Below are 11,207 nucleotides of genomic sequence, written 5' to 3' on the forward strand. Positions count from 1 at the left end.
TTAGGAGCAGAAATATTATGCATTCAATTGGGACTATTAATTTTACATATGTCTTAAGGTTTTTATTACTAAAATGTTATATAATTTTATGAAGCTACAAAACAAATAAGCATTAAATTCCAGCTTATGTAATTCTATTTAATCAAGTATTAAAAGTGCCATGCAGTACTCTAGGTACTAAGGACCCAAAGATGTGTTGTCTCTGCCCCCAACAAGCTCACACTACAGAGAGATATACATGGAAAAATTATAAAAGTACAACTTAGTAAGTGCCATAAGACAATCAAGAATATACCAAAAACACCAGAGTATAATATACAGTAGACATCAACTTTGAGGAATCGGTGAGTTAGAAAGAATTAGGAGAAGGCGCAAGGAATTTTGGAGTTAGACCTTCAGGGAGAAATTGCTTTTGGCCACATGAGGAACAATAGCAACAACAACACAGACGAATGAAGGTTGGGAAGAAGTACTGTGTCGAGATAAAATGGCATAGATGTTCACTTGTTTACACCCCACCCCCCCCCACACACACACACAAACACACGGCACAAAAGAACCTGACTTGTTCTGGATCCAAAAGCACTAACTATATGGACCGTACAATAATCTCATGTCTCCAATATGCGTAGGTACAATTTTAATGTTTTATGACATAGATGGCTGCATGTTTTGGTTATTGGACAAATGGATACTTGAGTTTTTGTTTATTCCATTGTATCAGTTCTGCTTCTGATCAAAATCCATTCCTATTTGAAAAATGCATCTAGTGAATTTTTTTGTGTGTGTGTGTGACAGAATCTTGCCGTTGCCCAGGCTGGAGTGCAATGGTGCAATCTTGGCTCATTGCAACCTCCACCTCCCACGTTCAAGTGATTCTCACACCTCAGCCTCCCTAGTAGTTGGAACTACAGGTGCATGCCACCACGCCCAGCTAATTTTTCTACTTTTAGTAGAGACAGGGTTTCACCATGTTGGCTAGGCTGGTTTCAAACTCCTGACCTCAGGCCTCCCAAAGTGCTGGGATTACAGGCGTGAGCCACGGTGCCCAGCCCTCTAGTGCATTTTTAAAAAACATAAACACCATTCGGTCTTTTCAAATTTAGCACTTGCCCAGAAGTTTCACATGTTCCCTTTTTATTTGTGGTCATTATTGCTTCCTTGGTCTCCTTTAAAAATAGCACCCATTTGCACTTGTCTGCGAATCTTAGCTGGTGCTAGTGTCTCTGTCCTCTCTGGGTTTATACACGTTCTCCTTTGGACTTTTTAACTGGATCTTGGTTGGAATTTTTCCCTTTTCATATTTGGTTACTGGTTTGGAAGTTTATTTCCCTCTGTTTTACTAATCACTTTGTTTCATTATTTTTGGTGGTTCTAGTTAGAAAATAGCTCCCACTGCATTTTGACACAACAATTTTAAAGGCTTCTATAAGATGTTATCTTGAGTCCTGCTTGTAGACTGAACTTTAGGTTGTAGCTTAATTACTAACATAAATAACTTTTTGGAGCAAGGTGCACAACACTATATATAATATGATTTGATTTTCTGGAAGGTATATAGCAGTAAGCATAATAAATTGTGATCTTTATTTCTAAAGAAATTATAAGAGTATATGCTTATATATACTGGAACTATTTATTTTCTAATTTCTTGAAACCGTATGCAGGAAACTTGAGGATGGGGTATCTGAGAGGCATAGGAGTTAGGAAGGCTGGAAAGGAGACTTATTTCTTGTTTTATAAACTTGCTGCTCTGTTTGAATTTACCCTAAGCATATATTATTCTTAGTTAGACATATAAGAAAATGTGTTTAACAATTAATTCATTTTTATCTTTGGTTTTGTCCATAGTATGTATTTAGCAAGTTTCACAATGTGAAGAAAGCGAAGAGTAAAAACAGCGGGTGACTGCATTGACAAAATGAAAGCAAGCAAATTGGATAAACCTAGCATAAAGAAGACAGACCAGGTTATGCATTTTTACTCCTCCTTACAAATATAAAGACAAGCCCGTCCTAAATTATCCCCGTAGAAAATTTCGACAGCTACAACAAAACAGAAAACCCAACAAAACAAATAAAAATTTGATGCTGATGACATGCGATAAAGAAAAGCAGAGCTCTCCAGTGAGAAACAAAATTCCTGTCTGTTAAGTTTACAAGGATTCTTCCTTAGGACTTTCTGAGCCAAGACAATGGACAGCTAAGAGGGCAGCTCTTGAAATACTTTCACAGGATTTACTTCTCTGCTCATAAAATGTAGGAACAATTCAAACTGGAGAGCATTTCCTACCCATTCACTGGCCTAAAGATTCATAGAGTAGGGTTTTGTGTTCCTGTCAGCAGGCATTTATTTGAGCACAAAATCATCCATCCTCTCTCTCTCTCCTTCAATCTCTCTCTCTCTTTCCCCCCACACCCCATGCACGCATACACTCATACCCTTTGGAACATAGAAGGCCACTCTTCTGAACATCAAATCCAGTAAAATGACCATTCTAAGGATGACAACTCAGGGAAACTCTGGAAACACTGGAAACAAATACTGAAAATAAACTTACGTGTGGGAAAGAGAAAAACATTGAAACAAGGTCTATATAGTAACCAAAAGAGCTACTGTTTCATGTTTATAGGTTGGGAACTGAACAGAAAGTTGAAAATGCAGCATACATGATTTTTAAAATTTCCTTAAAAACCAAAGAGCCATTTTTAAAAAAAATTCCTGATCAGATTTAATTAACTACATTTCAAATGCAGTCATGTACCACATAATGACATTTTGGTCAACAATGAACTATATCAGTGGTCCCACAGATTATAATGGAGCTGAAAAATTCTTATTATCTAGTGATGCTATAACGCCTGTACTGCTGTAACACACGAACTTTATTGTTTTATAAATTTAGGGTAGCCTAAGTGTATAGTGTTGATAAAGTCTACAGTAGTATACAATAACGTCCCAGGCCTTCACCTTCACTCATTCATTACTCACTCACTGACTCACTCAGAGCAACTTGCAGTCCTACAAGCTCCATTCATGGTATGTGCCTATACAGGTGTACCATTGATCTTTTATGCTGTTTTTACTGTACCTTTTCCATGTTTAGATATGTTTAGGTATTGCCTACAGTATCCAGTATAGTAACATGCTGTATAGGTTTGTAGCTTAGGAGCAACAGGCTACACCATATAGCCTTGGTGTGCAGCAGGCTCTACCACAGAGTGTAAGTACACTCTATGATGTTCACACAATAACAAAATCACCTAACGACACATTTCTCAGAACATATCACATCACTAGGTGACAGCTGTAAAAAGCAATTGTCAGTGGTTAAATGTGTATGTGTAATTATGTGAGTATATTTACCGATAAACTATATAAAATAAGTACTTACATAAGCAATTGCCTGGACTACTCCAATAACTTTTAACTGGTTTCCCCAGTTTGACTCCCCCCACCCCAATCCTTCCATTCACCATACTCCATCCAATGCATTCTCTTTAAAATGCAAATCAAACTGATACTCAATGTCAAAAGGCTTCAATGGCTTCTCCAGTTTACTAAGTGTGCTATACATGTAATTCTTCCTAAATCTCTATGAGGTAAGCACTCTTACTGGGATTATCACCAACACTGATGAGTAAACTGACATATATACAGGTGTTAACCTGTATAAGATCACACAGCTGGTAAGAGCACAGAGTGCAGCATTGGAGTGCATGTTCTTTACCACCATACTATGCAATTTGAAAAACAACTCATAAAAAATATAGCTTTAGGCTGGGTGCGGTGGCTCACGACTGTAATCCCAGTACTTTGGGAGGCTGAGGCAGGAAGATCATCTGAGGTCAGGAGATCAAGACCAGCCTGGCCAACATGGCGAAACCCAGTCTCTACTAAAAATACAAAAGTTAGCTAGGCGTGGTGGTGGGCGCCTGTAATCCCAGCTACTCAGGATGCTGAGGCTGGAGAATTGCTTGAATCTGGCAGGTGGAGGTTGTGGTGAGCTGAGATTGTACGTCTGCACTCCAGCCTGGGTGACAGAGCGAGATTCTATCTCAAATAAAACAAACAAACAAACAAAACTAAAAAACCAACCAGCTTTATATCACTATGAGCTATACTTTAAAAGTTATGGTGATTTCACAGAATCTAGAATATTCTTGGCTACAACACTGAAAACACTGTTTTGGCTGCTGTGAGAGACAGAATAATAGCCCCACAAAGATGTCCACATCCTACTCCCCAGAACTATAAATATCTTACTTTACATGGTAAATAGGAATTGAAGTTGTAGATGGATGAAAGTTGCTAACCAGCTGACTTTGAAATGGGTAAATTATCCAGAGTTACTCAGGTGACCCCAAGGTCAGGTGAGACAAGGGTCCTAATGAGTGGAAGGAAGCAGAAGACAGAGAACTAGAGAGATGGCAGCCTGGCATCACACGCTTAGAAGCTGGTGGGACAGAGCTGTGAATGGGGAGCCTCCAGAAGCTGGAAAAGCCATGGAAACAGATTCTGCTCTAGAACCTCCAGAAGGAATGCTCTACGCCGATACCTTGATTTTGTTTTATTTTATTTATGTATTTATTTATTTTTTGAGATGGAGTCTTGCACTGTTGCCCAGGCTGGAGTGCAGTGGCATGATCTCGGCTCACTGCAAGCTCTGCCTCCTGGGTTCACACCATTCTCCTGCCTCAGCCTCCTGAGTAGATGGGACTACAGGTGCCCGCCACCATGCCCAGCTAATTTTTTGTACTTTTAGTAGAGATGGGGTTTCACCATGTTAGCCAGGATGGTCTCGATCTCCTGACCTTCTGGTCCGCCTGCCTTGGCCTCCCAAAGTGCTGGGATTACAGGCATGAGCCACCGCGCCCGGCCAATACCTTGATTTTAGCCCAGTGAGACCTGTTTCAGACTTCTGACCTCTAGAACTTTAAGACAATACATTTGTATTGTTTTGTTTGTGGTCATATGTTTCACAGCAATAGAAAAGTAATGCAGTTGGATTGCTTTTTCTGAGTTCTAGCCTTGTTAACACTAATACCGTCCAAGAAAACAGCCCTTGGTTTTAAGTTTTCTTTTGCTGCTTTTGCCAAAGGAACCACCTGACCCATGTTCTGATTCCCCTTTTCCATCCTCACTATCATCTTCCTCAAAACATCAATCTAGCTAGAGGGGTATACTGGAGTATTGACTCAGCAGTGTTATTACTATATTGCGTGGAATGAAAAAATATTATTTTAAGTAATGGCCTTTATAGCTTCCTGGTGGTCTGACTTCAATAAAGCTAGCAGCTCTTACCTCTGTATTCTAATACATCTTCTCTATGGAGAAGGCCCACAGGAGGAAACCAATGCAATGGAAACCATGGGTGGTGAACATCCGTAAGCTCCCGTGGGCTTCTCTCATTAAACTGCGCATGTGGGAGGATAAATGAGTGTTCTTGGTTGTAGCGAAGTCACTGTGCTCAGGCTGAAGTTCTTGTTTTTGACTTCATTCTTTTTAATATAATTTCTTTCATAGTCTTGAAATGGTTGTTAAATCCACCTACAAGCCCATTTTAACGTTTCTGTTCATCAGATAATTGAGACTATGCCAGCATGGAACCACTTCTCCCCAGCAAATTGATTATGACAGTTGCTTCTTAACAATAGATACAGAGGGCAGAATTTTCCTAGTACCAGTTCCCTGGAGTGCTGCTTTGGGTCAGTTCTGGCAAAAAGGCAGAACCTTGTGCTTTTACAAAAGATTCAGACCTCTCTCTCCTACCACAATCTTTATCAGTTGATGAGAGATTAGACTCAGGCTAAGCGCCTGGATCAGGTCCCAGTCCAGATCTGAGGACCAGCTGCTACTGGCTAGGTAGATCATTCACAATCAGTTCCTTGGCTCTGAGAGACCCCAAAAGGCATGACAACTCCCTACCAAACACAGAATACTCATTCCTATTATTTTTTGAGATATCAGCTTAAATGATGCCTCAGAGAAATCTGACACCCTACCTACTTAACATGAAGTTAGAGCTTCATGATTTATATTGCAATCAGTTCAATCTATACACTTCTTTTACCTACCCTACCTCATCCCCATTCCATCTACTATGGTTTATGTCCCCCCACATTCATATGTTGACATCTAATCATCAATGTGATGGTATTAGGAGTTGAAGGCTTTGGACTGTGATCTGGTCATGAGAACAAGTGCCCTTACAAAGAGACGTCAGAGCTGCCTTGCCTCTTCCACCATGGGAGGTCACCCTGAGAAGGCTCCATCTATGAACCAGAAAGTGGGCCCTTGCCTGATACTGAATTTGCTGGTATCTTGAATGTGAACTTCTCAGCCTCCAGAGTTGTGAGAAATAAATGTTGTTTATAAGCTACTCAGTTTATGGTATTTTGTTACAGCAGCCTGAATGGACTAAGACACCACAGAATCAACAGGCATATATTTATACCTACTATTAACCAGGGACTTCACTCAGCACTGGACATACAGTGGTGAGCAAACATCAAGAAATTCTTTTCCTAATGGAGTGGGAAAGAAAAATGTAATTCAACTAAACACACACAAATGTCCATGTATCAACAGTGATACTGACCTCATCATTTAAATAACAAGAACAGCAACAAAAAAGCAATCCTTCAGACTACTAAGAAAGATATAAAGAATGCTCATAAACAACAGGAAAAAAAGGAAGGAAGGGAGTAAGCATGATATTGTATATGAGAGGAGTGACCAAAAGAGTGGCACAGTTACACCTGGGAAGAATATTAAGAAGATGAATCTGTAACAACAGTATTAGAAATCCACTAAGTCTTTAATAAATAAAATAGTATTGAATTATAACCCAAAGTATAAAACAAATATGTATCAGGCCATACTGATAGAAAAACACATGATTAAATAAATAAATGAAGGGAAGAGAGAGACACATCTCCCATGCAGAAGAGCTCCAAATAATTTATGAAGATACTCCGCCTGCAAGGAGATGGAGCATAACTCTCGTTTCTGAAGAAGTGTGGGTTGCATGTAGTGACTTCCTTCCAGAAAATCTAGTATGGAAATGAAGATAAAAGGGTAGGTAATCTGTGGAGGAAACTGGTATGCACTACATTATGAGTAGGATTACAGGCGATCAAGGTTCACATGAACAGCAGTAAGTCATGTGTACAGTATGTTCCCTGGAGATAATGTGATGAAAATGTCCCTTTACCTAGGTCCCTTACCACTTTCTGATCTTCCACCAAAAACCCTATAACCCCAGACTAGTTATGAGAAACATGTCAGAGAAACACCAATTGGCAGTTGTTGTACCAGATACTTGACCAGTACTTCTCAAACCCATTATAGCAAGAGAAAACAAGGGAAGCCTGAGAAACTGTTACAACCAAGAAGAACCTAAGGAATCATGACAACTAAATGTAATATGGTAGCCTGGATGGCATCCTGGAATAGAAAAGGCATTAGGTAAGAATGAAGGAAATTTGAATAAAGTGTACCATACTAATGTAAGTTATTAACAGTACAGGAAACTGGGTGTGGAGTATATGAGAACTCTCTATACTAGTTTTGGAATTTTTATCTAAATCCAAACTGTTCTAAAATTGTTTTAAACATAAAAAAAAACCCACACACAAATAAAACACTCTTGCAATGCCAGATCTTTTGGTGTCTCAGGAACAATATAGAAAAGTCCCCGCAACACTTCCAAATTTATCCCCTGTAGGAATCAAGTTTAGCAGAGCAAATGTGTTATATTTACCTAAAGCTTGAAGAGGTCACTCAGCCCCATTCATTTATGCTTTTGCTTGCCTCTTGGTTGTTTCTCCATTACGATTTCAAACTTGGGGTGTATTGTTTCTATGTTGGTGAGTCAATAGGAATAGCAGAGCAGAAACGATTTTCTGTTTTTATTTAGTGACAATTCTACACTAACAGGCACACTCTTTTCTATTTGAAATTTAGGATTTCAGCAGAATACATAACTTTCTCAGTTGTTCTGTTACAATTTGTCCAACCTACCTCTCTGTTGCCTTTTAGCATGAGTGCATTTTTTTCTTCTGTGTGTTCCATATAATACCAACTTATATTTCAAAATTGCACAAGGGTTTCATTGTGAAACTTTGGCTTTCTGGTTTGACTTTATATAATATTGGTCAGCACATGTCCCTTCCCTGAGACAATGTGCACCTTCCTCCTCCACAAAGGGACGTGGCTCACATCACTTGAGCTGTGTGATGATCATTTGGGCAGCGAGGGCGTGAGAAAACATCATTGTATTGTGGTACTAGACACTCATCCCGCAGGTTAAGTATTATAAGTATTACTTTACCGGAACAAGAATAGCAATAGTAACTCATTTTACAAAAGAAGGAAAGAGAGACAGACAGACAGAAAGAAAGAAAAGAAAGAAAGAAAGAAAAAGAAAAGAAAAAGAAAGAAAGAAAGAAAGAAAAGAAAAGAAAAGGAAGGAAGGGAAAAAAGCAAAACAAAAAAGGTAGGAGAAAAAAGAAAAAGCAAAAGTCAAACTGCATTGCTTAAGGTCTATTGTAATTTCCTCCATTTTCCTAAAAAGTTAACGCGAAGAAAAAAAAAATAACGGCAACGTTCCCAGGATTTTAAATCTCATGAGCCCAGAATCCGTGACAATCCTGTTTAAAATCATCCGGCGAAATTGGCTTTGGGACGTCTCCCCAGCTACTGGATCATGTGGCTTTTGAATCTTTCTAACAATCGTCCCGTTGGATGTCCCCTGAGGACACAGAAACTGGCTAGAGTCCCCAGACCAGGCTTCTCTAACCGAATGTAGATGTGCAGGTGGAGAGGATAAAAGTAATTCTGGCTCAGCAGCCACGAATTCCCCCCATCTCCGCCCCACAAGTGCTTTGCATATCGCCGGCTCAGCCGGGACGCTACAGAGCCCAGACCACGCGGACGCTGCCCCCTCCCCGGGGACTCAAAGTGTGGCCGGCGCCCGCCTCCCAGTGATGCCATCTTTCTTGGGATCTTAGCATCTTACCAGTGGGTAGTGAGTTTTGCATTCGAATCACGTCCCTCTGTCTGAAAACTTACCCCAACTTTACAAACAGATGAGAACCTGCTAGTGGGAACCCTTAATTTTCTGTATTTAGAACCGACAAAATCAGACGCAATTTACAAGAAACCCACGACCTCGCGCTCCCTTGCTCCCAGCGTCCGCCCGCGGGCACCCTGGGTTTCCCGCTCGCTGGGGCGCAAGGTCAGACGCCCGCGGCGACCTCGGCCCAGAGCCGCCCAGACACCTTCCCCGAGCGCCCCGTGGGGGGCTGGAGGGTGGGGGCAGGCTGGTCCAGGCAGGAAGGGTAGAGGAACCCGAGCAACTTACAGCCCAGGGCGACCACCAGGTAGCGCAGCAGCAGCAGGAGGAGGCGGTGGCGGCTCCTCCTCGCCATCTTCCCGGGGTGGCAGCCGGCTGCTCCGAGGAGGTCGAGGGTCCCGGTGGCAGGAGCGCAGGAGGCCGGGGGCCCTTGAACTTCTAGGGCGGGAGAGGAGCAGAGTCGGGAGGGGAGGAAGAGGAGGGACGGCTCTAGATGGGATGTCAATTTCCCCCTCCCCGGGGCGCCTTCTCAGCTGGCTGCCAAGAGGCGGGTCCTCCAGCCCAGGGATGGGGGTCTGTTCTTTTTTGCGGGGGGTGAGGGTGGGGGCTAGAGGGCGTGAAAACCAGGCGAGGCGTCCGCCGGGTCCTAACAAGGGGGGCAGCAGGAGGAGAGCAGCGCCCGGGAAAGCCCCGGCGGGTCGTCCCTCCGCCCCCACGCCTCTGGGATTGATCGGCTTTGTGTCTGGTCCGCGCGGGGCTGCCAGCTGTCCCCAGGGCGAGGAGCCGGGGGCGGGAGGCGTGGGCAGGCTGGGGGTGGGGGGATTGGGTGTCTCGGGGACGGGGATGTATGCGGGTGGGGAAACGCCTCCTGTTTTGCCCCAACTCCTTTCTTCCCTCCTTGGCTCAAAACTTCTTTTTGGCTTTTCAGCCTAGGGGTGGAGATATTTGGAAAATTTCTGCCCAACGGGCGAAGCTGAGGGGGTGGCGCTCTGAGGAGATGGGGTTCGCGGGCTCCGCCTCGGACTGGAGAAAAAAAAAAAAAAGCAACCAAGCCTTGTGCTGGAAGTCAGGTCTCAGATTTTAGCACAGCCTTGTTCTCTTCTCAGTTTAAGCTTTTTGCTCCTTGGAGATTTGAGGTGCATTCGTTTCGTGTTCTTTGCTTTTTTTTTTCAGTGTCAGAGTTGGAAGTTCATCTAATGGTGTGAAATATTTATCATGTTTCTTTCAAGTTACATAACTGCTGCTTGTGGAGTTTTCCACGTGTTAAAACTCTACAGCTGCCCTTTGTCAGGTTTATTTTTGGTCTACTGTGCTTTTAAAAGGGAAACCCATTATGAATGCTCTGTTGCGTACTTTAAAATTGTGCCGCGCTTATATTGGATGCACGTACACTAGCAATTTTTATATTTGTTCCTAGGGACCAAAAATGTCTGGTGTATTATAAAGGCCATTCCCAGGAGAAGAAATTAGTATACATCAGTTTTTTTTTTGTTTTGTTTTTGTTTTTTTGTTTTTGTTTTTGTTTTTTTTTAAGGTTGAATAATGGATGAAGTTCTGTATAGAAGATAGTTGATTTAGTGGTGTATATATAAAGAATTCAGCTAGCTCAGTGGACAAAGGCGACCAGAGTTTAGCTGTGCGGAACTGTGAGGAATGAGGCATCCTTGCTGTTGCCATGGTGACAGTGATGAAAACTTACTACCCAGGGAGGGGGTGGGAGGAGAGGACCCAGGGGGCCCAGAAAGGAAAGTCAAAATGGCAAAATGTTAAAACTCTTACTCCAGTCAAGCAAGGAGAAGGGGCACAGATTTAACAACAGCTTATGCCAGTTTTTCTGGGCAGTAATGAGAAAGATTTGATGCTTAAAAAGAAAAGTTGTTGGCATCTTCTTTTTGCTAATTCTTGCTACAACTGTATGTCTCTTTTACTCCCCCCTAAAAATATACACAAAAATGTCATACTTAAAAAAGTTCTATGCAATCCTATGTGAGTAACTGACTAAGTTATTTATTTGCCGCCCAGCCAAGGCATTTGTCAAATGGCAACAATGTGCTGGATGCTGAAGGACATCCATGAACAAGACCGAAGCTTTCTTGCTAACAAGCTCACAGTCTTGAGGGGAGAGAGA

General features: G+C 42.1%; 1 protein-coding gene across 3 annotated transcripts in view; it reads right to left on the reverse strand.

Annotated features, from left to right (window-relative positions):
- The window catches only part of JAM2 (junctional adhesion molecule 2), a 78,544-nt gene extending 68,561 nt beyond the window's left edge, over positions 1 to 9,983 (reverse strand). For all 3 annotated transcript variants that reach the window (XM_025380111.1, XM_025380112.1, XM_025380110.1), the window contains exon 1: positions 9,368 to 9,983. In XM_025380111.1, coding sequence (XP_025235896.1) covers positions 9,368 to 9,434 — 67 coding nt within the window. In that variant the 5' untranslated portion in view covers positions 9,435 to 9,983. The remainder of the gene's footprint in view (positions 1 to 9,367) is intronic.
- Positions 9,984 to 11,207: the final 1,224 nt, after the last annotated feature.

Source organism: Theropithecus gelada, chromosome 3 (genome assembly GCF_003255815.1).
Source record: "Theropithecus gelada isolate Dixy chromosome 3, Tgel_1.0, whole genome shotgun sequence".
Lineage (NCBI taxonomy): Eukaryota > Metazoa > Chordata > Mammalia > Primates > Cercopithecidae > Theropithecus > Theropithecus gelada.